This window comes from Pteronotus mesoamericanus, unplaced genomic scaffold (genome assembly GCF_021234165.1).
Source record: "Pteronotus mesoamericanus isolate MK-2021 breed Mesoamerican mustached bat unplaced genomic scaffold, CSHL_Meso_final contig_74, whole genome shotgun sequence".
NCBI classification, from domain to species: Eukaryota; Metazoa; Chordata; class Mammalia; order Chiroptera; family Mormoopidae; genus Pteronotus; species Pteronotus mesoamericanus.
In genome coordinates, this window is record NW_026555247.1 from 7,552,416 (window position 1) to 7,576,299 (window position 23,884).

Consider the following 23,884-nt stretch of genomic DNA (forward strand, 5'->3'; position numbering starts at 1 on the left):
AAAATCATTGAAGTGTATACTTACAGCAGGTGAGTTTTATGCAATATAAATTATTCCTCTGAGAAGCTGTATTTTTTTTTAAAGGAACAATTAGGCGTTTCCCATCCCTGTAGTACACAAGCAGAGGTTGAATGAGCTCCTAGCAGGGAGGCTGGAGTGCAAGTCTCCATGACCTCCATACTTGACCTCACTGTCCAATGCTAAGAGTTTGTGGCCTTTTGACCCAAAGCGCTGATTTATATATTTTTGTGCCTTTTCCCAGTTGCAATTCATGCAGTAATAAAGAGACAACATTTGTGATGGCTCTTCCAAACATTTCACTTGCAAACACTGAATAGAGAATACATAATGTTTTCACCTTTCGTCCTGTAAAGGCAGCTCGATGAAGTGGTGTGTCTCCCATGTCATTTAATACATTTACTTCTGCACCAGCCTAGTAAACATGAAAACTTTAAACATCCTTCACATATTAAGAAATATACAAGTTTGAAAATAATTTCTTAAAAGTATATTAAATATTTCAAAAATTAAAGTTATTGTTAATGTTGACTGGTTGTCTCTAGTAAAAATAAATGCATTTCATAGTAAAAGTAAATACTAAACTTCCTGAAAGGTAAAAACCTATCTGATAGAAACATAAGAAGCTATTTTTCTTTAAAAATCTATACATCTTCACTCAATTTTAGAAACAGTCATATTTTAAAAAAGGCAAACCATCTCTGAATGAAATACCATATTTTTGCCACGAATTTGATGTTTTCAGGAAAAAAGAAAGACGACACCATTTAAATGTACACATCAATCTTAAGAAGCAAGCAAATTCCAGAAATACCAATATGTGAAAAATAACTAATCAAAGAATTGAGAAATATGAAGTCTTAAATTATACAGTACTCATTAAGAAATTCTGAAATTATTTTTTTAATTAGTTAGGATGTACTTTGGTTATCTTTGTAACTGTTACACTCAAAAACCTGAAAATACACAATACTTTCAATAATTCATAAGTCTACTCTTGTAATTTTAAAAAGCCAATACTATAAAAATCAGAGTGTGGAGACTGTGGGAACAGGGGGTGGGCTAAGCAGAGAAGGGCAAAGACGAAAAAACTGGGACAACTCTAACAGAGTAACAATAACAATTTTTTTAAGCTTGAAAGAAAAGCCAATACTGTACAAATCAAATAACTAAAAAATAGAATTTTAATCAGGTTTACCTAACTCACGTATTTAGTAAAAAACATTTGATGTCTTTAGAGAGGAGTTACTGCTTTAAAAAAAACCATTATGGCTCAGTTGGCTTCCTTAAGACTTTTATAATTTCCTTAACAATATTATATTCATTTAAAAATTAAAATTATAAATATACCTTTAACAGATCCTGAACCACCTGTCTATGTCCGAAATAGCATGCCAGATGAAGAGGTGCCCAACCCAAATTAGACTTACTTCTTCCTAAAAATGGAAAGAAAGAAAATATTTTTAGACATAATTTAGGTGATTTTACAATAAAATTAATTTCTCTGCAACAGGGCTACTTCAACACATTGGCCAATGGCTCTCTTTCAACACTGCACTGCTGATGAGTAACAGACAAGAGACATGAAGGTAAAAAGGTAATGAGTGCAAAGGATTAGCACCTGGCAAGACTCAGATTCTTGTGCCACTTTCCTAAGTCAATGTCCTCATGCCTAACAGGGTAGAAGACGACATGAAGGGCTACTTTCAAACTAGATGATCACAAGTGGCTACTGATTTAAGGTTCCTACTCTCTAACCATCACACTGTCATCTGGCAAAAATGTGATGGTCTTGGTACGTTTTCATGAAAAGAACCTCTCTTTGGGAACCTGTAACATAGGAGTGTTAAATTAAAGAATTTTCCCTGCAGCATTTGGAAAGCTGTTAGCTCCGTAAATAGTGACTGAAAATAGAGTCTTACTTCAGATAAAATCTCAGGTAATAAGGGTATTGAGTTACCAGAGTCCAACTAGGTGGCAAGAACCAAAGTTAAAGGCAATGAAATGTGAGATCCTAGCAGCAGTGCTGAGAAGAGATATAAAACAATCAAGTGTTGCACACACTGAAACTAATTCCATTTAGCAAAAAATAAAGTACGGGGCACAATAGCTCAGAGTTAAGATTGATCCAAAGGCTAACCAGAATTCCAAATCAAGCTTGAGAGAATAGAGCCCACCAATCCCCAAAGCCCACCACCTGAAAGTTCTTCTATAAAAGTCCCAGGAACTTTTACAGAACCTCGGAAGGAGTTGGAGCTTCAATGCCATCCTTCAGCTCCTGGATTTGGAACTAGTATCAGCCACCAACCTCAGTGAACCCAGAACAGGCCTCTAACAACTGTCCTTGTGATAGTTTACCATTTACCTAAATTCCCACATCTGTTTTCTTTTAAATATGTGCCCTCTGGAACCAGAGAAAATAAATCCTGGAGCCTCAGTCTATTTCTTGGAACATTTCTTTTACTTTCTGTTCTTAACTGAAACCTAGCTTGTTACTGACAATGATTCTCCTTTACTCCTCAGGTAGAGCCTCCTCCCACTTGAACACCCACCACTCCTCACAGAACAGAAGTTACATGAACCGCCCCCCCTCCCAACCCCTGTCAAAACACAATGCTGTCTTTGGTCAGTGACTTCACCCACATTACAACTCCTCCTTTGTGTCTTCTGCCAACAAGCCATGGCTACAGCTCCCTCAAACGCCTTCTTTGCTGCCATCTAGCAGCCTCCCCATGGTTTATCCCTCACCAACTAACTGAGCTAGTCTTTCTTCCCACCTCCCCCGGCAAATCCTGATGCTGTCCTACAAGTGTCTACTGCTATACAGAATCCTGGTCCCTACTTTTCAGCCTCCCTCATTCCCCACAAACTTTGCCTCTGCTCAGTGTTGGGTACTCAGTTCCAAAGCCTGGATGTCATTGCCATCTCTGAACTCATGAACAGAGAAAGTCCACTTTTCCCCAAACTTCCCCCTTTCCAGCTTGTCACACCAGCATACTCCCAGACTCATTCCTCAACTTCATCAGCCCTTCAGTTCTCAATTACTTTTCATGTATCTTCACTTCCTTATCTTCACTTCCTTCAATAAATCTAGCATATATTTCTTGATCCCACAAATCAGCATTCCTTTGCCAGTATCTTCAGTATCCTTGCTTCACTGGCTCTGTCACGGCAACCTAGAAAAACCTCAATGTTTGATAAATATACTAGCTCCATATTTCTATAACCACACCCAGGTTGCTAAACAGGGACAAAAAATAATAGTAACAGAACCCTGCGGATTTGTGGCATCATAAAGTCAGGATCTCATACCCTCAACACTGCTTGGCAATTCTTTTTATAATGCCCTATTCGGGTGTCTCCTATATTCCACAAGAGATATTTCAATCCTTCACTATTCTTAAGCCTCCTCTCTACACATTTCCCTTCAACAAGGACCTCATCTCTTAGCTTTACATAAGCAGCAGCTTTCATAGAATTCCCTGGGCTTCCTGGCACCAAATCGACCACTGTACCTGTATCTCCAAGCATTCTTCCATCCTTTCCCCCTGATGTCTAAGACTAATCACTCTTCTGGTATCCTGGATCCCACCCTTACCTGCGGCCCCTCAGAGCTCCTTTTTCTCCTTTATCTTCAACCACTCTCCTTTCAACAGCAAACAGAAAGGAACAAGTAGACACTGCTCCGTCTAACCAGCAAAAGCAACAAACCCCTCTTGGATCCTGCGCCCTCTACCAACTACTGTCCTCCTCACTCTCCCTTCCTACTCCCAGCCTTCACTTCCTCTTTCCACCTCCTTCCTTCCCATCAGCTCCCACCACCCACTGCAGACTAGGTTCACTTCCCACCATGTCATTAAAACTGTCCTCAGTTTTTATCAATAAATGCTGCCACCAAATCCCTGGGGCACTTTCCAGCTGCCACTGTGTTGCAACAATGTTCAGGATTGGAAAGCTTGGCCGCAAGCCTCTCTGGCTCCCACAGCCCTGCGTTCTCTGGGCTTTGTCTCACTGCCCCAGCACTTCCTCCCAGTGTTCTCTGGAAGCTCCATTATCTCTGGTTAGTCCTTCATTATTGGTACCTCCAATAATGGTATCCCCTGGCTGTTTCCCAGCACCTTCTTTATATGTTGTCAACTTCAAAATTCGTATTTGCATTTCCAACTCTGGACTAGACACCTGCATTTGGATGATACAAGAGTACCTCATGCTCGAAAACTACAAAGCTGAAATCAACAATCTTCTTCCATATGCATGTGCTCACACAAGTCTACCTAGTTCCCTCCCACATTTGTTTTCACAATGAATTGCCCCATTATTCACTTCATTTCTCAAGTGATAAATAAGCGTTACTCTTGCCTGCTTTCTACTTTTCACCATTCCCATTGCTTCTCCTCCCATCTAACCCTTAAGGGTCTCTCCTAACTTACTATAACAGCTTGTGAACTGGTCTCTTCACACCTATTTACAAATGGGATTCTGGATAAAGAAATCAAAATTTCCAAAATCCTAAATTGTTTTTAAAATACTACAAATGTTCTTTGTATTCTTTATTACTTATCATGGATATCCAAAAAATTTTGATCAAGCATAAGAAATATCAAGTTTAGAAACATTTACAAAGAACAAATGTCCTACATAGAATACAGAAACACTGGGAAACATCAGTTATGGTGTTATGAGTAAAAGTCAAGTAGCTTGTTATGGGTAATAGTCAAGTAGGTGATGTTATAGGTAACGGTCAAGTAACTTCATATTCAGACCTGCGGCAGGATGACAGAACAGCAGTAGGCAGAAATCAGGTGTTAACACTGCCAATATAAGTTCTTATATTGCTTCTAAAACTTAGTATTTCTTGGAATACCACCCATAATTTATATAAAGTATACTATGCATATAAGCATATTAGTATTTATTTCATTTGCAAGAATATCTCACCATTAGCAACACACACTTAGGGTAACAGCTACAAGCAAAAGTAACTAATTAGGTCCTCCTTTGTAGGGAGACTAGAAATGACGATGTTAACCTGCCTAGAAATCATGACCTTAACCTTCAACTGCAGTTCTTCCTCCTCTCACTTTTGAATTGATATCGGTGGATATCTTCCAACCAATAACATTTCCATGTTGATTATGTAAATAGTAATATAAACAGCCACTTTAAAATGGAGTTGGAGCTGCCATCCCAAAGGAAATGCCTTGCACATCTTACTCCTCAAAACTTTGGAATGTTCTTTTCCTTTCCTTCTCAGTGTCTGTTGTATTGTTGTCATGAGAAAGAAATTTCCATAGGGAAAGATACGAGCATAAATCCCATAAACCTGTTCCTGGGCTGGCCCCCACAAACTAACAGCTTGCAGATATCACCAGGCAGGCATCATTTAAACAAACTTTACTGTGGGTTACATGCACATGAGGTAAAAGCTATTGTGAAGAGAATCACAGAAACCCAAGTTGCAAATTGGTAGGTACAGGCCAAGCATTTAAAAGTCATTAAGACATTTACAACCTTAAAAAAAGAAGGTAGCCATGGATAAATTGGTCATGGAACAGGTTAGATGGCATATCCCCCTTAGGTATTATTTGCTCCAACATTAAACAAAGGCATTTATGTGCATGTAATAAAAAACTGGAGTTTTTTTTTCTCATCTTTAGAATGTTTGCTTTTGGATCCCTGCCTTTCAAAATGCACGTGTCAGTGTGCATTTGGCAGTCCAGCTAGCTGGGGCTTTGGATTACTATCTCTTTTTGTCTTTTTGTTCAGTCATAACAGCTCTCAAGGGAATTTGTCTTTCATGAGATCTTTACCCACCGAAAGTTCCTCCCTTGGGAATTCTAGTTACTATATGTACAAACATTTGTGTTCCTTTTCTTGTGCCTTTTTAATGAAATGGACCAGTTTAGCCAAAATTAAATAACTTAGCCATTCAGGGGACGCTTTCTTTCAAGTCCACCTCAAGCCTGTTCCCCCTTTAAAAGAAAGGATTTGAAACCTCTTCGAGTCGATGGAATACATTCTTTGACTGATATGCAGAAACTTCTAAAAGTCAAAAAAATCACACACACACACACACACACACACAAAACAGTTCTAAAACGATTTGAAAAGACTTGGCCATCTGAGTGGGTGCTTTAAAATTTCTTACTGTTTGTTATGTCTGAAACGTGGCAAGGTATTTTGAAGACTTTAATAATCATAATGAGAAATTTGACAAAATTTAAAAGTCTGATAAGATTTTTTTAAAGCCTCCTCAGCAAATCCTCAGGCCTTCCTGTGGATAATCAGGAATGTAAACAGAGTCCACTAATGTCTGAGATTAAACAAACCTGAGAGGGAAATATGGGAAAGGAAAACCTTTAAAGAGTACAAGTGGCTGAAAAGGTTTCCTTATGTAAGTAGTATGCACACATACACATACATACACACACTCAGAGCCTCCCTACAAATTGTTTGTCAGGGACAAATAAAAATCTTAAAAGTCTTCTCTAAAACTAATAAAAGCCTTACCCATCTGAACAAAAAAAAAAAATTACTTCAACTGTCATAAATCAGTGGATTTTTGCCTTATTGTACCAGTCTCATGGCTGACATTTTAAAAACTAAATGACCAGGTATCTGGTTGCATCTGTCTGTATATGTATATATGTATCTACCTCCAGAAGATATTAATAAAATTGATTTTTAAAGAGCTCTCTTTAGAGAAAGATGGTGGCCAAGTAGGTAGAAGCTGAGTCCACTTGCTCTAGCCCCCATCTCATATTCTCAGCTGATCTTCCAACAAAAAAAAACCCCTGAAAAATCAATAGCATCTTAGATGATATGGAGAGCTGAGCCCAGGAGTGCAAAAGACACTTCACAACAGGCACATACAAGACATGGCAGAGGTTGTGACTCCCTCCCAGTCAGCTGAAGGGGAGTACCAACCAAGGAATAAGTCACTAATAAATCAAAGCCCAACTACAAGAGAGCCCACATAAACTGAATAAAAGGCATTCAGATCAGGAGATCACAGAGACTGCACTACTGAGTCCCACAGATCTCCTACAAAAGAAGGCCTACCACGAAGACAGGCAGTCAACACAGAGCAATCTGAGACACAGAAGCAAACAAAAAGAGTCACCTAAATTAGGTAGACAAAGAAATAAGCCCCAAACAAAGGAAAGGAGGAATCCCCAGAAAAGGAGCTAAATCAAATTGAGGCAAACCACCTATCAGTCACAGAATTCAAAATAATGGTTATGAGGATGCTCATGGAACTCAATTAGAACTACAAGGAACTTTATGGGAGTGACAAGGAACTTAGTGGGAACTACAGCAGCATGAAAAAAGGACACAGAAACTATAAGAACCAGGAAAAAATGAAGACTACAATATCTGAAATGAAGAATACACAAAGAGGAATCAAAATCAGGCTAGATGAAGCAGAGGACCAAATCTTCAAAGCAGAAAAACACGGTGGAAAAAAATACTTCATCAGAAGAACAAAATGAAAAAACAATCAAAAAAGATTGAGAATAGTTTAAGGGAACTTCAGGACAACATGAAACATAACAACATTCACATCATAGGAATATGAGAAGAAGAAGAAAAGGAACAAGGGATAGAAAACCAATTTGAAAAAATAATGACAGGAAACTCCCCTAACCTGGTGAGTGAAAAAGTCACTCAAATTCAGGAAGCACAGAAGATCCCAATAAAGATGAACCCAAAGAGGCCCGCTCCAAGACACATCATAATTAAAAGAGCAAAATTAAAAACAAAGAGAGAATCTTAAAGGCAGAAAGGCAGAAATGGCTAGTAACATACAAGGGAGCTCTGATAAAACTATCAGTCGATTTTTCAACAGAAACACTATGAGCCAGAAGGGATTGGCACAAAGGAATCCAAGAAATGAAAAGGACCTAGAACCAAGACTACTCTATCCAGCAAAGCTCTCATTTAAAATGGAAGGCAAAATAAAGAGCTTCCCAGATGAAAGAAGGCTAAAAGAATACATCTCCACCAAGCTAGCAATGCAACAGATGCTAAAGGGACTGCTATAAGGAGAAGAAATGGGGCAGGGGTGGGGTGGGGAGGACATGGCCATGGATAAATGGCAATAAATAAGTACCTGTCAATAATAACCTTAAATGTAAACAGATTAAATGCTCCAGTCAAAAGACACAGGATAGCTAAAGGATAAGAAAACACGACCCGCATATATGCTTGTCTACAAGAGACCCACCTCAGAACTAAAGATCTACACAGGCTGAAAGTGAAGGGATGGAAAGAAATATTCCAAGCAAATGGACATGAAAAAACAGCTGGGGTAGCAATAATTATATCAGAAAAAATACACTTCAAAACAAAGGCCATAACAAGAGACAAACAAGGTCACTACATAATACTTAAGGGAGCACCCAATGTAGAAGCACCTACATATATAAGGAAAATCTTGAAGGACTTCAAAAAAGATATAGACAGCAACACAGTCATCATGAAAGATTTTAACACCCCACTGTCAACAATGGATAGATCTTCCAAAGAAAGAATCAGTAAGAATGTTGTGGCACTCAATGACACTCCAGATCAAAAGGACTTAACGTATATATACAGAACCTTTTACCCCAAAGAAGCAAAATATTCTTTTCAAACACACATGGAACATTCTCAAAGATAGGCCACATGGTAGGAAACAAAACAAGCCTCAACAAATTCAAGAGAACGGCAGCCATATCAAGCATATACTTGGATCACATGGCTTGAAACTAACAACCAACCTCAAGGGAAAACTCAAAAATATTCAAATACATGGAGGCTGAATAAAATGGTATTAAATAATGAATGGGTTAACAATGAGATGAAGGAAGAAATCAAAAGTGTCTGGAAACAAATGAAAATGAACACATGACAACACAAAACCTATAGGACACAGCAAAGGCAGTCGTGGGAGGGAAGTTCATAACAATACAGGCCTACCTAAAGAAGAGAGAGATATCTCAAATGAACAACCTAACCCTACATCTACAAGAACTAGAGGAACAACAACAAACCAGAGTGAGTAGAAGAGAGGAAATAATCAAGATCAGAGCAGAATTAAGTGACAGACAGACTAAAAAAATAATCAAAGGATCAAGAAACCCAGGAGCTGGTTTGTTGAAAAGATAAACAAAATTGACAAACTTTTAACCAGGCTCATCAAGAAAAAAAGAAAGGAGACCCAAATAAATAAAATCAGAAATAGAAGAGAAGTTACAACTGATACCACAGAAATACAAAGGATTGTAGGAAATAACTATGAACTATAGGCCAAGAAACTGGACAATCTGGGTGAAATGGACAAATTTCTAGAAACATACAGTCTTCCAAAGCTGAATCAAGAAGCAGAAAGCATGAAGAGACTCTAACAATTAGTGAAATTGAAGCAATAATCAAAAACCTCCCAGCACACAAAAGCCCTGAACCAAATGGCTTCAGAGGTGAATTTTACCAAACATTTAAACAACTACTAACACCTATCCTCAATCTATTCCAAAAAATTCAAGAAGAAGGAAGACTCCCAAACACTTTTTAAGAGGCCAGTTATTATCCTAATTCCAAAAACAGGTAAAAACATAACAAAGAAGAAAACTATAGGCCAATATTTGATGCACATAGATGCTAAAATCCTCAACAAAATACTGGCAAAACAGATCCAACAATACATTAAAAAGATCATACACCACGATCAAGTGGGATTCATCCTGAGGATGCAAGGATGGTACAATATTCACAAATCAATAAATGTAATACATCACATAAACAAAAGGAAAGACAAAAATCACATGATCATATAAATAGATGTTGAAAAGGCATTTGATAAAATCCAGCACCCATTTATGATAAAAACACTCAGCAAAGTGGTAATAGAGGGAGCATACCTCAACATAATAAAGGCCATATACAAGAAACCTATAGCCAACATTACACTCAACGGGCTTTCCCCTTAAGATCAGGAGCAAGACAAGTGTGCTTTCACTGCTATTATTCAACATAGTACTGGAAGTTCTAGCCACAGCAATCAGACAAGAAGAAATGAAAGGCATCCAAATAGGAAAGGAGGAAGTAAAACTGTCATTATTTGCAGACAACATGATAGTGTACCTAGAAAACCTGACAGGCTCCACCAAAAAACTACTCGACCTAATAACTGAATTTGGCAAAACTGCAGATTACAAAGCCAATATTCAGAAATTGATTGCATTTTTGCACACCAACAATGAAACATCAGGAAGAGAAGCTAGGAATTCAATCCCATTTACTACAGCAACAAGAAAAATAAAGTACCTAAGAATCTATTTAACTAAGGAGTAAAAGACCTGTACTCAGAAAACTACAGATCACCAAAGAAAGTGATGAAGACACAAATAAATGGAAGCACATACCGTGTTCATGGATTGGAAGAATTAACATCATTTAAAATGTCCATACTACCCAAAGCAATCTATAGATTCAATGCAATTCCTATTAAAATACCAATGGCACACTTCACACATCTAGAACAGATACTTCAAAAATTCATATGGAACCCTCATGATACCCTCAGCACTTGAGAAGAAAGAAGGAGGGATCACAATACTTGATATGAAATTACACTACAAGGCCCCTGCAATCAGAACAGTCTGGTACTGGCATAAGAACAGACACATAGATCAATGGAACAGAATAGAGAGCTCAGAAATAAATCCATGTTTCCACAGTCAATTAATATTTGACAAAGGGGGCAAGAGTATATAATGGAGTTAAAATAACCTCTTCAATAAATGGTGTGGGGAGAGCTGGACTGGTACATGCAAAAAAATGAAAGTAGACCACTAACTTACACCATATAACAGAACAAATTTAAAATGGATAAAAGATTTAAATATAAGTCCTGACATCATAAAAGTCCTAGTGGAAAACAGGCAGTAATATTTCATATATTCCACATAGCAATGTTTTTGCCAATATATCTCCTTGGGCAAGCGAAATAAAGGAAAAAATAAACAAAGTGGACTACATCAAATTAAAAAGCTTCTCAATGGCTAAAGAAACCATGATCAACATGGGAACAGAACTGACTGTATGGAAGAACATATTTTCAATGATACATTGGACAAGTCTTTGATCTCCAAAATATATCAAGAACTCATATGACTCAACACCAGGAAGACAAACAATCCAATTAAAAAATGGGAAAAGGATCTGAACAGATACTTCTCCAAGGAGGACACACAGAGAGCTCACAGACATATGAAAAGATGCTCAACTTCACTAGCCATCAGAGAGACGCAAATTGAAACCACAGTGGGATTCCACCTCACACCTGTCAGAATGGCCACCATTAAGAACAAGTGCTGGTGAGGTTGTGGAGAAAAGGGAACCCTAGTGCACTCTTGGTGGGAATGCAGACTGGTGCAGCCACTGTGGAAAACAGTATGGAATTTTCTCAAAAAATTAAAAATGGAACTGCCTTTTGACCCAGCGATTCCACTGCTGGGATTATACGCTAAGGATCCTGAAACACCAATTCAATAGAACGTATGCACCGCTGTGTTCATAGCAGCGTTATTTACAATAGCGAAGTCTGGAAACAGCCTGAGTGCCTATCAGTAAGGAGTGGATCAAAGAACTGTGGTACATTTACACAATGGATAACTCCGCAGCAGAAAGAAAGAACTCCTACCTTTTCCTACAGCGTGGTTGGACCTGGAGAGTATTATGCCAAGTGAAATAAGCCAGTCTGTTAAAGACAAACACCATATGACCTCACCTATAAATGGAACCTAATTAACAAAACAAATGAGCAAAAAAGAACCAGAGACATGAATATAAAGAACAAACTAACAGTGACCAGAGGGGAGGGGATAATGGAGGAAGGAAGGGGAAAGGGCAATTCAAGGAACATGTACAAAGGACCCGTGGAAAAGACAACGGGGTGGGGATTATCTTTGGGAACCAGGGTTGGATGGGGCAGGGGAGAGCAACAGGAGGAAACATTGGGACAACTGTAACTGAACATGAATTAAAAAAAAAAAAAGACTTTAATTTTGGAATTTAGGGAAGCTTGTCAAACAGACTAAAACTTTTCAAATACTTGGTCAAATAGGGTCACAGAGCACTGTGAAACAACACGTAGTTATCCATTTAATCATGGTGACAGTTAAAGACGAGGCAGGCAAATACAGAAAGTTAAATAGCTGTAAGCAAAATTAAACTTAAAACTCTGCTTACCTAAGCAATCAAAGACCTTATGATAAAGAGCACAGGCAATCACAAAATCTTTGCTTTCCCTTAATAGTCTCTTATTAAGAGGATACAAATTGTGCAGAAAAAGTTTGCCCTTTTAGCACATGAAAGAACATTGTTTTATTTTTATATAAATACACTGTTGATATTAAAGTTTATAATAACTTCATTCCATCTCATCCCACTTGACCATACACACAATTTCTTTTCTCAGAATTCCTTTTCACAAACCTTTTACAACTTTCCTTGTAATTCCCTCAAAAACACATTTCCATGCTTTATACCTTCTTCTACTGAAAACACATATTCTACTTCCCTTGCATTCAAAGTTGTTTTCCTTATTATTCCCAGTAGTTTCAATTGCATATATTTAAAATTTTAACCCTAAACTAAGTAATTCTGAACACTTATATTAGTATTATTTTAGATTGGCAAGTTTATGAATACATTTTATAATTTCAAGGAACATGTTCCCTTTTTAATAGTACAGTCTTTAAATATGACATAAGATGTTTATTAATAAACCCAAGTTTATCTTTTAGTTTCACTGTAATAAGAAGCCAAAAGTAGGTAAACTGAGGCATATTTAGCAATTAATGTTCCAAAATTTTATCTTATTTGGAAATGATCTAAATATTCAGATTTCTGTCATTTAATTTAGCTAGCATAACTTTAAAATGTCAAGATACCAAAAGATATTAGGAAATTATTTTTAAGTACATACATGATAACACAATTATTGCTAAAAAGTTGCATTGAAAAATCTTATATCTACTTAATTTATTCTTAACAATTATGCTTAGATTATGAAAATTTTATTGTACCAAATTATCTTTCTTGTTGACAGATTTGTAAGCTTAGGTGCCATAAAAGTATCATACTTCATTCTGATAACTCTAAAGATATGTTTGTTTCAATTAAACCAATATACTTAAATTAGCTTCAATACCAGGTATTTTTTTCAGAACTTTAAGAATGAGTTCGTTTGTTTTATTTCTTAGTATAAGCACTTAATTCCTTTAAGTCAATTAAACAGAGTTATTTATTTATTTTAAGATTTTTTTATTGGTATTCTGCTACCATTGTCCCAGTTTTTCCTCCATTGCCCTCCTCTGCCCATCCCAATCCCCCGCTCCCACAGTCAGTTCCCACAGTTGTCCATGTCCATGGGTCGTTCATACATGCTTTCTAACTAGTCCCTTCCCCTTCTTTCCACCATTATCTTACACCTCTGGTCACTGTCCGTTTCTTCCATGTTTCCATGCCTGTGGTTCTATTTTGTCCACCAGTTTATTTTGTTAATTAGATTCCTTTTATAAGTGACATCATAACATCTTTGTCTTTCATAGACTGGCTTATTTCACTTGGCATCATACTCTCCAGGTCCAACCACACTGTAGGAAAAGGTAGGAGTTCTTTCTTTCTGCTGCGGAGTTATCCATTGTGTAAATGTACCACAGTTCTTTGATCCACTCCTTACTGATAGGCACTCAGGCTGTTTCCAGCACTCAGGCCATTTCCAGACTTCGCTATTGTAAATACCGCTGCTATGAACACAGTGGTGCATACGTTCTATTGAATTGGTGTTTCAGGATCCTTAGCGTATAATCCCAGCAGTGGAATCACTGGGTCAAAAGGCAGTTCCATTTTTAATTTTTTGAGAAAATTCCATACTGTTTTCCACAGTGGCTGCACCAGTCTGCATTCCGTGCAATTAATTAAAGAAAATTTAAAAAATTAAACACTTCAATTTACAATCAGGACATTATGTGCACTGGAAAAGATACCATCAAAAGGACTCTTTACAACCACGATGAAAAGGACCATATCAGGCACTTTTAAACTAATAGGTAGATACTGACAGAAAATCTGATATTAAAAACTACTAGGAAGCAAGGCAGACAGCATCTGTTGTTGCCAGCTAACCCAAAGGACAGACTGTGGCCACGACTGTATAATCTATACCTTCGTGTTTCCTTTCTTTAGTTCCTTCCTATCTCACAAATACGAAAGGCCATCGACTCATTATAATAATTACTGTTTCCTTTTCCACCTTGATTTCTGCCTAGAAGGATAACTCAGCATTGGACATCACCTTTACACCTACTTCACAGGTGAACACCCTTGTGTGCAACTGGTTGCATGCAAAGTCATCAAATGCCTGACTATGTCAATCCTAACAAAGGTTCCAGATTTGGAAGAATGCTTTTTCCTCGGGCAGGTGTTGCAGTAAATGAATACATAATTACAAACTTATCAAAAACCTTAAGGGAAATCACTGGAGCTACTACCAAAGTAATAACCAATCAGGAAAAATGTTTAAATTCCCTTGCATGAGTTGTGTCAGATAAGAGAATTGCTCCTGATCATAGCCTAGCGGAACAAGGTAGGGTTTGCCCTGTAGTTAATGCCTCTTGCTATACTTGGGAAAGACATCTCTGGTGAACTAGAGATAAAATCCAGGCACAAATGAAGTAGGTAAAGACAGTGCCTACCAATACCTCATGGCGCCTTGGTATCTCCAGCTGGCTGTCCTCAGGTATTGCCTCCTGGTGCAGATTGATTCTTCAAATGTGACTTAACATTTTGTTTGTTATTTTAAGATTTTTTGCTATTATAAAACTTTATTTTGCATAGCTCAATGTCACACAGAGACCCTTTGGATACTGGTGCTCAATGCTGTAAGACAATCACTAAGACCTAAGAGACTTCATATGAGAAACTCCAGGACCACAGAAGATGTATGCCCTTAAAGGAACATGACAGTAAAATCTTAATGTGTTCTGGGGTTCTTGTTGCTCAATGTGGCCTAAGCCTCAACACACACACACACACACACACACACACACACATGCACGCGCACATACATACACACACACACACACACACACACACACTTCCTAGGTAAGACATGACATATACCCAGAAAGAACTTTCCTGGTGACAAGGGACCACTGATGCTTTTAACAACCAATCATCAGTGTTGCTTTCTGATGATTACTTGATTACTTTCAAGGAAAGATGTCAGTCAAAAGGGGGAAACATAAAAAATAATATACCCAGAGTCCCTTTAAAATGGAGTTGAAGGTCCTGTTACAGAGCAACTGCATAGCACGTCTTACTCTCAAACCTTTGCAATGTTAAAGCTGGGCAAAACCACCTTTGGACTGGGCCTAAAGCAGCACTGTATTCCAACTATTTGTTATGAGTACGAATGAAAATTAAAGACATTCTTTAGAATGAGCATCACTATGTTAGCTTATCTGCACCTACAGAGATTCCCTCCTTAGCTTATTAACACCCATAGAAAGGCCTTCCTTTGATTCATGTAATTGTTCCCCTTCCCTTTCTCCTAAATACCCCTTGCCTGCACCTCATAATTAAAACACCATGTGGGGTTCTGGGTGAAGCAGTGCTTCAGAATTATAATTCTTCTGGATCATAAATAGACATTTGTTGTTTCTCACTCTGGCCTTTTATTTTTAGGTTAACAATTGTTCATGTTAGTTCTTGCAGAAGAATTACAGCACATTTTACCATTTCCTCCACTTCTCAGGGTTTGGAAAGACAAGAGCAAAGAGAAAACCAAGAAATATCAGAAAGGCTGATTTCCACCTGAAAACACTACCCTCATCCAGCCCCACCCCTCCCCACTTACTTCTACTGGGTAAACTGCTCGTTACTGCTTATGTCATTCATCTACATAAACCCATATCAAACTGCCCTTAAGACAAAGTCTGACTGACAAGTAGAATGAGGGTGAAATTTCAAAAATAAGTGAACATTTGTTTCTCAGTTTTACATTTCCAAGTAGATGAGTTTCCACTAACTAGCCTGAGGCAACCACAGGTGGGAATGGGAAAGGTAGTAAGTCAAGGGTCACTTAGGGGTGTCAAATCAGGAGTGTTTTGGCAATCAAAATGGTAAAGATTAAGAATTAGCCTTTCCTGAAAGATGGGAGGATTCTGAGAATTCTTTTAGCATACAAGCACCATCTCAGATTATACTTTTTGGACAACTCACATGGTAGTTTCTTCCTTACTGCAAAGATAATATTCCTTCTCCCCTAAGGGTGAGGCCATGAGGTTTGCTGCTCTAAGACAGGAGGAGAATGTAACACAGCAGAATAAAATATCCATCTGGGACAGAGGACTGTGGGACATGAAGACATAAGATGGGACATGTGACTCTCCTGATCATAAGCCCAGAGAGCAAGATAAATTGGGTAACATGGGCACAGGCAAGTGGCATCTGAGATGCTAGGAAAAGACTCCCAGAGCTGACCACCTATCCCAGTGCCCACCTGCAAGGTGGTCACATAAAAGTAAACTCTGCGGTACAGGGAGAGGAAGGTCAAATTTCAGCTACCGTATCTGCTCCTAGCTCCCATGTGTCTGTAAAGTCCCACGTGCCACGCTCAGTCAGGCGCCTGTGTGGCAGGGCTGAATCAGCAGACCTCAGCCATGTGCCAGATAAAAGACATGACAGAGGATCAGGGTAACACTAAGCCAACAAGAGCCAAGGTGAGTCTCCTGAGATGGCCAAGGAGCACCACCTGTATCACATGATAAACTGAGAGTCTTGATTTTGACCTTATCCCCAGGTTCTATGTTAGCTACAAATGCTCAAGGAGCACTAGCAAAACAATGGTCACTGAGGAAACAAAGGCTATACAAACACACAGCAAGGCTCACCTTTACATTGCAATGCCATCTCAGGGGACACTAGGGAAGAGAGAGGTGAGAGGCTCCAGAAGATCAATCATTAACCAGAAAAGCTACTGAGACTGAGGTCCCCAAAGACTAACATTTAGTCCTCCATGCTCCCAGAATAAGAAGGTGCTTGTTGAAATATCAGAGCCATTTTAGGAAATAAATTCCATTTCTCTCCAAACTGGGTGTAATATATGTGCAGCCGTGCTACCACAAGACACATTATAATCTGGCTGCTACTTACCTACCAGCCTTACCCCTCACCCCCTCCTGTCTATAGGTACTTGCCATCTAGGCTGCCTCTCACATCACACATGCTGTTTCTTCTACCCTGACCCCTCTTCTTATCTTCATCTGGTTAAGTTCTACACATTCTTAATAGGAGGGGGAACCCCCCCCAAAAAAATGGAATTATCTTCTGCAAGGCAGGCCCCTTGTAGTACAGGCTTCCCATGCCAGGTGAGTGTTCTAGGAACCCGTCTATGTCAGTGTACCAGCTGATGTCGCTGTGAGAGGCTGAATCTGGCTTCAGTGAATTTTTTTTGAAGACTGTTTCAACACATTTACCCATTTGATGTTGGGTGATTTATGAGCATACCTGCCTACACCATGTTAAGTGTTCAGCAGTTTTTGATCAAAAACTGGCATGACCCCTGTGCCCCACCCTCCCTATTCACTTGATCTTGCAACAAGCAACTTTTATTGTTTCCTGGATGGAAAAAAGTCCTCAAAAGGAAACGTTTTGCCAATATGAAAGAGGTGAAACAAAAAACAGCAGCAGCACTAAAAGGCATCAAAATCGACAAGTTCAAAAACTGTTTTGAGCAGTGAAAAAAAAGTCTCGATAGGTGTACTGCATCAAATGGAGAGTACTTTGAAGGTGACTGAAGTTTAATATGTAAGAATAAATACACAATTTTTAAAAATAAATTCCAGGGTTTTTTGAGGTCCCCTTTCATATATCACCTTAGAATCACTTCCCACAAAAAACAAATCCTTCAACTTCCAGTCACATACCTCTCCTATGAGGTCCCATGACACCCTACTTCCATATTCTGGTACATATGTGTAATGTTGACATAAAATGATCTATTACCTTACTAGACTAGTCTTAGTGAAGGAATGGATACTGACCGACACCATCTCCAAGGTACTTCACATGTCTCTCCGGGCATGCAATAAACACTTGAACCTGCTAGTTCAACTACAATGTCTTCAAGAAGAACAAACTGTCATACCATGCATCTTGTGGGCTCAGTGTCACCCTTGTAGCTTATAAGGTTTATGATCCACAACCATTTTAAGACTGGATCTCAATTTCTCTGACTTAGAGGAAACTAGGAGAGACATTTTACCACTCTTATGGGGGTTCTTTCTGAAACAAGAGATGGAAATTTATGGCAAGCAAGATCAGAAATATTAATGCTAAATAAATGATAGAGTAAGTATATAAGATAGGATGCATAAAAGTAGTAAAAAGGGAAAAAATTCATTCATCCCTGACCATAATGGCTCTGTTGGTTGGGCATTGTCCTGCAAAGCGAAAAGTCACTGGTTTGATTCCCAGTGAGGGTACATGCCCAAATTGCAGACTGGGTCCACAGTCAGGGTGCATGTGACAGGTCCCCAGTAGAGACAATTTTTCTCTCTCATATCTATGATTCTCTCCCTCTCTCCCTCCCCTTTCCCCTCTCCAAAAGTGGATATATCAACCTTTTCAAAAATCCATTCAAAGCTTACCTTTGCAATTAATGTCAGCAATTACTTCATTCTTTTTCATGGTTTCCAATAGTTGTCTTACTTCTTCAGCATTGCCATTTCTGGCATGATGGAGAAGCTGTTGTTCAGCTTCTGTATTCATTTCTACATAAAAAAAAAACAAAACACCAAAATTGCTTTTCTCTAAGAACATAATCAGCTTTTAAATATTATCTGCTAATACAAAAATGGGAAAGAATGATCTTTATTTTGCAGCTAGACACAACAACTAATTAAGTCAGTTGCAGGACCAGAACTTGACCGTGACAGGCAGCTTTGTATTATTATTGAGGGAGTACACTAGACATTTGGCCACGTTTCTTAATCTTTCAAAACCTGTTTCCTCATCTGCAAAATACAATCAACATCATGAGCTGTTATAAGATTATATCTATAAAAGCACTCTTTCAAATACAGGTATTTTACAAATAACTATTATAACAATTACTAGACATAAAGTAAAAATATGGCCATTCAAATATAAGTATTACTCATGTGTAAATTAAAACATTCAAAACCTGCAAACGCAAAAAAAGCATTCTGAATTAAAAAAAATAAATTTTGATAAGGATCTTGATGTGGACATTAAAATAATTTTTTTCTCTTTCAAATTTTCTTATAAACCCCAAAACAAATATAGAGGACTACAAAGAAATAGAAAGCATTTATGTCAAAATGTTATGAATAGCAATTCTCAAAATAAATACTAATTCATTCTTACTAATATTCAAATAAGTAGAAATAATTCAAACAAAAATGAATTTTTTTTGCTTACCAGATTAGCAAAAAAAGAAAGAAAGAAAGAAAGAAAGAAAGAAAGAAAGAAAGAAAGAAAGACAGAAAGAAACAGAAACACTGCTTGCATGGACAGAAAAAGTACACTCTAATACTCTGATAAACTACTCATATAAATGTAAATGCATACAATTTTTAACACATAGCAGGGGAGGAGGCAACTATTTGACAATATTTTTAAAATTTCATAATGCACAAGCACTGAGGGAAAATTCTAGAAAGATGGCAGTATAGGAAACACCAGGACTCTCTCTCTAGCTAGACAAAAAAAAAAAAAAAAAAAAAAGCACTGGGAGCTGTCCAATAGGCATTTAGCTAAGATCAGCTGGAGAAGAAGAAAGCTGTCCTGGGCTAGAATTCCAAAGATGAAAGTTTCAGCATATCAATTGTCCATCAGATCATAGGGGTAAAGACCTCTCCCTGGGAGAAGATTAACATTTAAGGGGAAGGAGGCCAATGATCTAAGATCTGGCAGAAAGGACTAAGTGTAGAAAGCAGGGACAAAAGAGGGTAGCAGCACTGAAACCAAGAGAGGAGAGTATTTCAAGGGGGTCAGATGGCTGAGAAACACCAAAGAACAAGAGGAGGCAAGACCTGCAAACGCCTACTGGTATGGCAAGTAGAAAGCTATGATGTACTCCAGAATTCTTTCAGTGGAAATAACTGCGACAGAAAAGATTTGGGTAAACTGAGGAGTGAAAGTGGATAACAAGGAGAGAGTACACCAGACTCCTTTAATGCAACATGGAGCTGGTGATAGTGTCACTTTTGGAAATCAGATAACTGGGCATGGTTATAGCCTGTGGAGCAAGAGCCAAAAGAGAGGGAACACTTGAAATACAGAAGAAAGGATGGACAAGAGAGGGATCAAACAAGGTCCTAGAAGAGACTTAAGTAAGTAGATGGAAAGCCCTAGATGGCTACAATTTTTCCTAAGAAAAGAAACAGATTCCTAGGTACCTTAACAGGAGAGAGGACTCTTACTACAAGATAGGACTGGGGAGAGGGACTTAAGTCACAGAAATAAAATTAAGATTGTTTTTATTTTAAAATTAAGAGGAGAACAAGGCCAGGGCACATACCTGGGTTGTTGGTTCAATCCCCGGTCAGGGCATGTACAGGAGGCAACTGACGGGGGGGGGGGGGGGGTGTGTGTGTGTGTGTGTGTGTGTGTGTGTGTCCGTCCGTCCCCATCCCCCCACCCTTCTTCTCTCTCTAAGAAGCAATGAAAAATATGTCCTTGAGTGAGGATTAAAAAAAAATTTCACCAAAGCAGGAAAAATAAAACTTCTGTTGCTCTATGCCTAAATCCCACATGTACCTATTTTAACAGAGACACCTGTTTGATTACAAAATCTTCTTAAAGTAATTTGGATATTCTCTCCTTTTCAAATCAATTTAACACCTTATCCAACTAAGTCTATCTGCAGACTGAGCCAACTCCAAAAGTTTGTCAACTGTAAAATTTAGGACTTACTCAAACAAGCAATACTTTGAAAATAAATTCCAAAATGCAAACAGGCATTTCAATTATTTTCCTTTATCAACTTCTATTACTTTAGCAAGGAGTGGTAGGGGTGAGAGGGGACTGACACATTCTACCATCTCCCCTTACAAACAAGTTTATTAAATCATGTATACATTTAAGACTTAGTTCTAGAAACAATGATCTTTTTGAAGCAGAAACAGTAAAAATAAATTTTTATAGCAAACTAATTTCCCAGTGGCTCAAACACCATCAAAATAACACAACTCCAAAAATACCTGTTATGTAAAAACCAAGTCAATATCCTAAAATGATATCAGTAGAATAAAATGATCTTTATGTTCCTTTTAGCTATGCTACAAGTTACTAAGAAAATGTTCCAAACCAAGGCATAAAAACATTCACCATAATTTCTTTCTTCATCCAAGAACCACCATAATTAAAGGTCCTCTACTGTCTCTGCAGGTCTGAGTACTCAGAATATACACTAGTATCTAACACCTTATCCTTTGTGGGCACCTAGGTAGCCAGCAGGAGCTGGCAAGGTTTCCAATGAGACAGCCACAAGAAGCTGTGGTGCCCACATCACCACCAGGTCAATGTTGTGGATAGGTTCTGAGACATTAAATTAAATGACATATAAAGAAAACCACTTTGACTGTAAGATAATTGATATAAACCAAAGTTACTAGGTATCTCACTGTTATAATGAAATGTTATTTAAGAACCTGCTGTATCTCCTTCCCTAGCTCTACTACCATGCAAGGAAATGAATCAATAAACACTTAAATGAGAGCCTACCACATTCCAGGTATTGTCCTAAATTTTGAGGACACATTAATAAGTAAAATCAGGCCTTCCACTAGGAGAACTTATGATGTAAGGAAGATAAGTGTACAAATAAATTACTATACACATTTCTCAAAAGGCCTCATTTGCCCTCTTTACCACCACCCTCAACTAGGTCTCTTTTATAAACCCTCACCACATCTATTTTTTGCCACATGTCAGTTTGTAGGTATTCATGTGGTCATTTCTTTGGCTCTGCCTATGCTACACTGTAAACTGGGTTAGAAAATGGGTCCCATATCCATTAAGATCCCCTCTACAGCCCTAGTACTTAGCAAGTTCCTTAAAACACAGTAAGAAATCAAATATTAATTAAATGGACAGGTGGACAAATGGATAAATGAATGCGGACTTATTAGGTTGGCTAAGAAGTTTGTTTAGCTTTTACCACAGATGGCTCAAGTAGTGCTTAGCTGTCTTTAATTTCATTCAAAACAATTTTGTTAGACTGTATTGTGACAGCTGTCATATCAGCATGCATTTAAAAAACTTATCAGACTTCCGGCCAAGATGGTGTGTAGGTAGACAAAATTTGCCTCCTCGCACAACCAAAAGAACAAATTTAAAAACAAAAAATAACCAGAACTGCCAGAAAATTCAACTGTATGGAAGTCTGACAACCAAGGAGCTAAAGAAAAAACATTCATCCAGACCAGTAGGAGGAGCGGAGACGGGAAACCTGGGTGGAGAGGACATGAGGCAAGGCGGCAGCTGGAGGACCAGGCAGTCCAACATTAGCGTGCAGATAAACCAGGAAGAACAGCTGGGAGTGAGACAGACCACGCAACCCAGGGTTCCAGTGTGGGAAAAGAAAGCCTCGAAACCCCTGGAGGTAAAAACCTGTGGGGGTTGCAGTGGTGGGAGAAACCCCCAGCCTCACAGGAGAGTGCACTAGAGAGACACTAGAGAGACCCACTGGGTCCTAGAATGTACACAAACCCATGCACCCAGGGTATCAGCACTATAAGGGCCCAATTTGCTTGTGGTAGCAGGGAAAGTGACAGAAAGCCAGCCAAGAGCCGAGCAAGCGGCATTGTTCCCTCTCGGACCTCTCCCCCTCCCACACAGTCACAACCCAGCGACCTGGGTTAACCTGCCCTAGCAAATACCTAAGGCTCCGCCCCTCCCAACAAAACAGGCATGCTGAGACAAAGAAATAAGCCCAAATGAAAGAACAGATCAAAGCTCCAAAAACAGAACTAAGCAATGAACAGATAGCCAACATATCAGATGCGCAGTTCAAAACACTGGTAATCTGGATGCTCACTGAACGGCTGAGTATGGTCACAAAATGGAGGGAAAAGTGAAAGCTATGCAAAGTGAAATAAAAATAAACAGGGAACCAACAGTAAAGGGAAGGAAACTGGGACTCAAATCAACGACTGAGAACAGAAGGAAGAGATAAACATTCAACCAGAACAAAATGAAGAAACAAGAATTTAAAAATATGGGGAGAGGCTCTGGGACAACTTTAGATGTTCCTACATCCGAATCATAGGGGTGCCAGAAAGAGAAGAGGAGGAGAAAAAAACTGAAAGCTTATTTGAAAAAATAATGAAGAAGAACTTCCCCAACCTGGCCAACGAAATACTTTCAGGAGATCCAGGAAGCTCAGAGAGTCCCAAAGAAGTTCGACCCAAGGAAGCACACACCAAGGCACATCATAATTACATTACCCAAGATTAAAGATAAAGAGAGAATCTTAAAAGCAGCAAGAGAAAAGCAAACAACTACCTACAAAGGAGTCCCCATAAGACTATCAACTGATTCCTCAAAGGAAACCTTGCAGGCAAGAAAGGCCTGGAAAAAAAACATTCAAAGTCATGAAAGGAAAGGACCTACATCAAAGATAACTTTATCCAGCAAAGCTATCATTTAGAATGGAAGGGCAGATAAAGTGCTTCCCAGATAATGTAAAGTTAAAGAAGTTCATCATCACCAAGCCCTTATTATATGAAATGTTAAAGGGACTTACCTAAGAAAAAGAAGAAAATCAAAAACTATGAACAGTAAAATG

The 23,884-nt window shown here is 38.5% G+C and overlaps 1 protein-coding gene across 2 annotated transcripts in view; it reads right to left on the reverse strand.

Moving 5' to 3' along the window:
• The window catches only part of OSBPL1A (oxysterol binding protein like 1A), a 216,890-nt gene that overhangs the window by 184,150 nt on the left and 8,856 nt on the right, over positions 1–23,884 (reverse strand). For both annotated transcript variants that reach the window (XM_054583461.1, XM_054583460.1), the window contains exons 2-4: positions 18,720–18,842; positions 1,369–1,454; positions 359–433 (exon numbers count right to left, since the gene is read on the reverse strand). In XM_054583461.1, coding sequence (XP_054439436.1) covers positions 359–433; positions 1,369–1,454; positions 18,720–18,840 — 282 coding nt within the window. In that variant the 5' untranslated portion in view covers positions 18,841–18,842. The remainder of the gene's footprint in view (positions 1–358; positions 434–1,368; positions 1,455–18,719; positions 18,843–23,884) is intronic.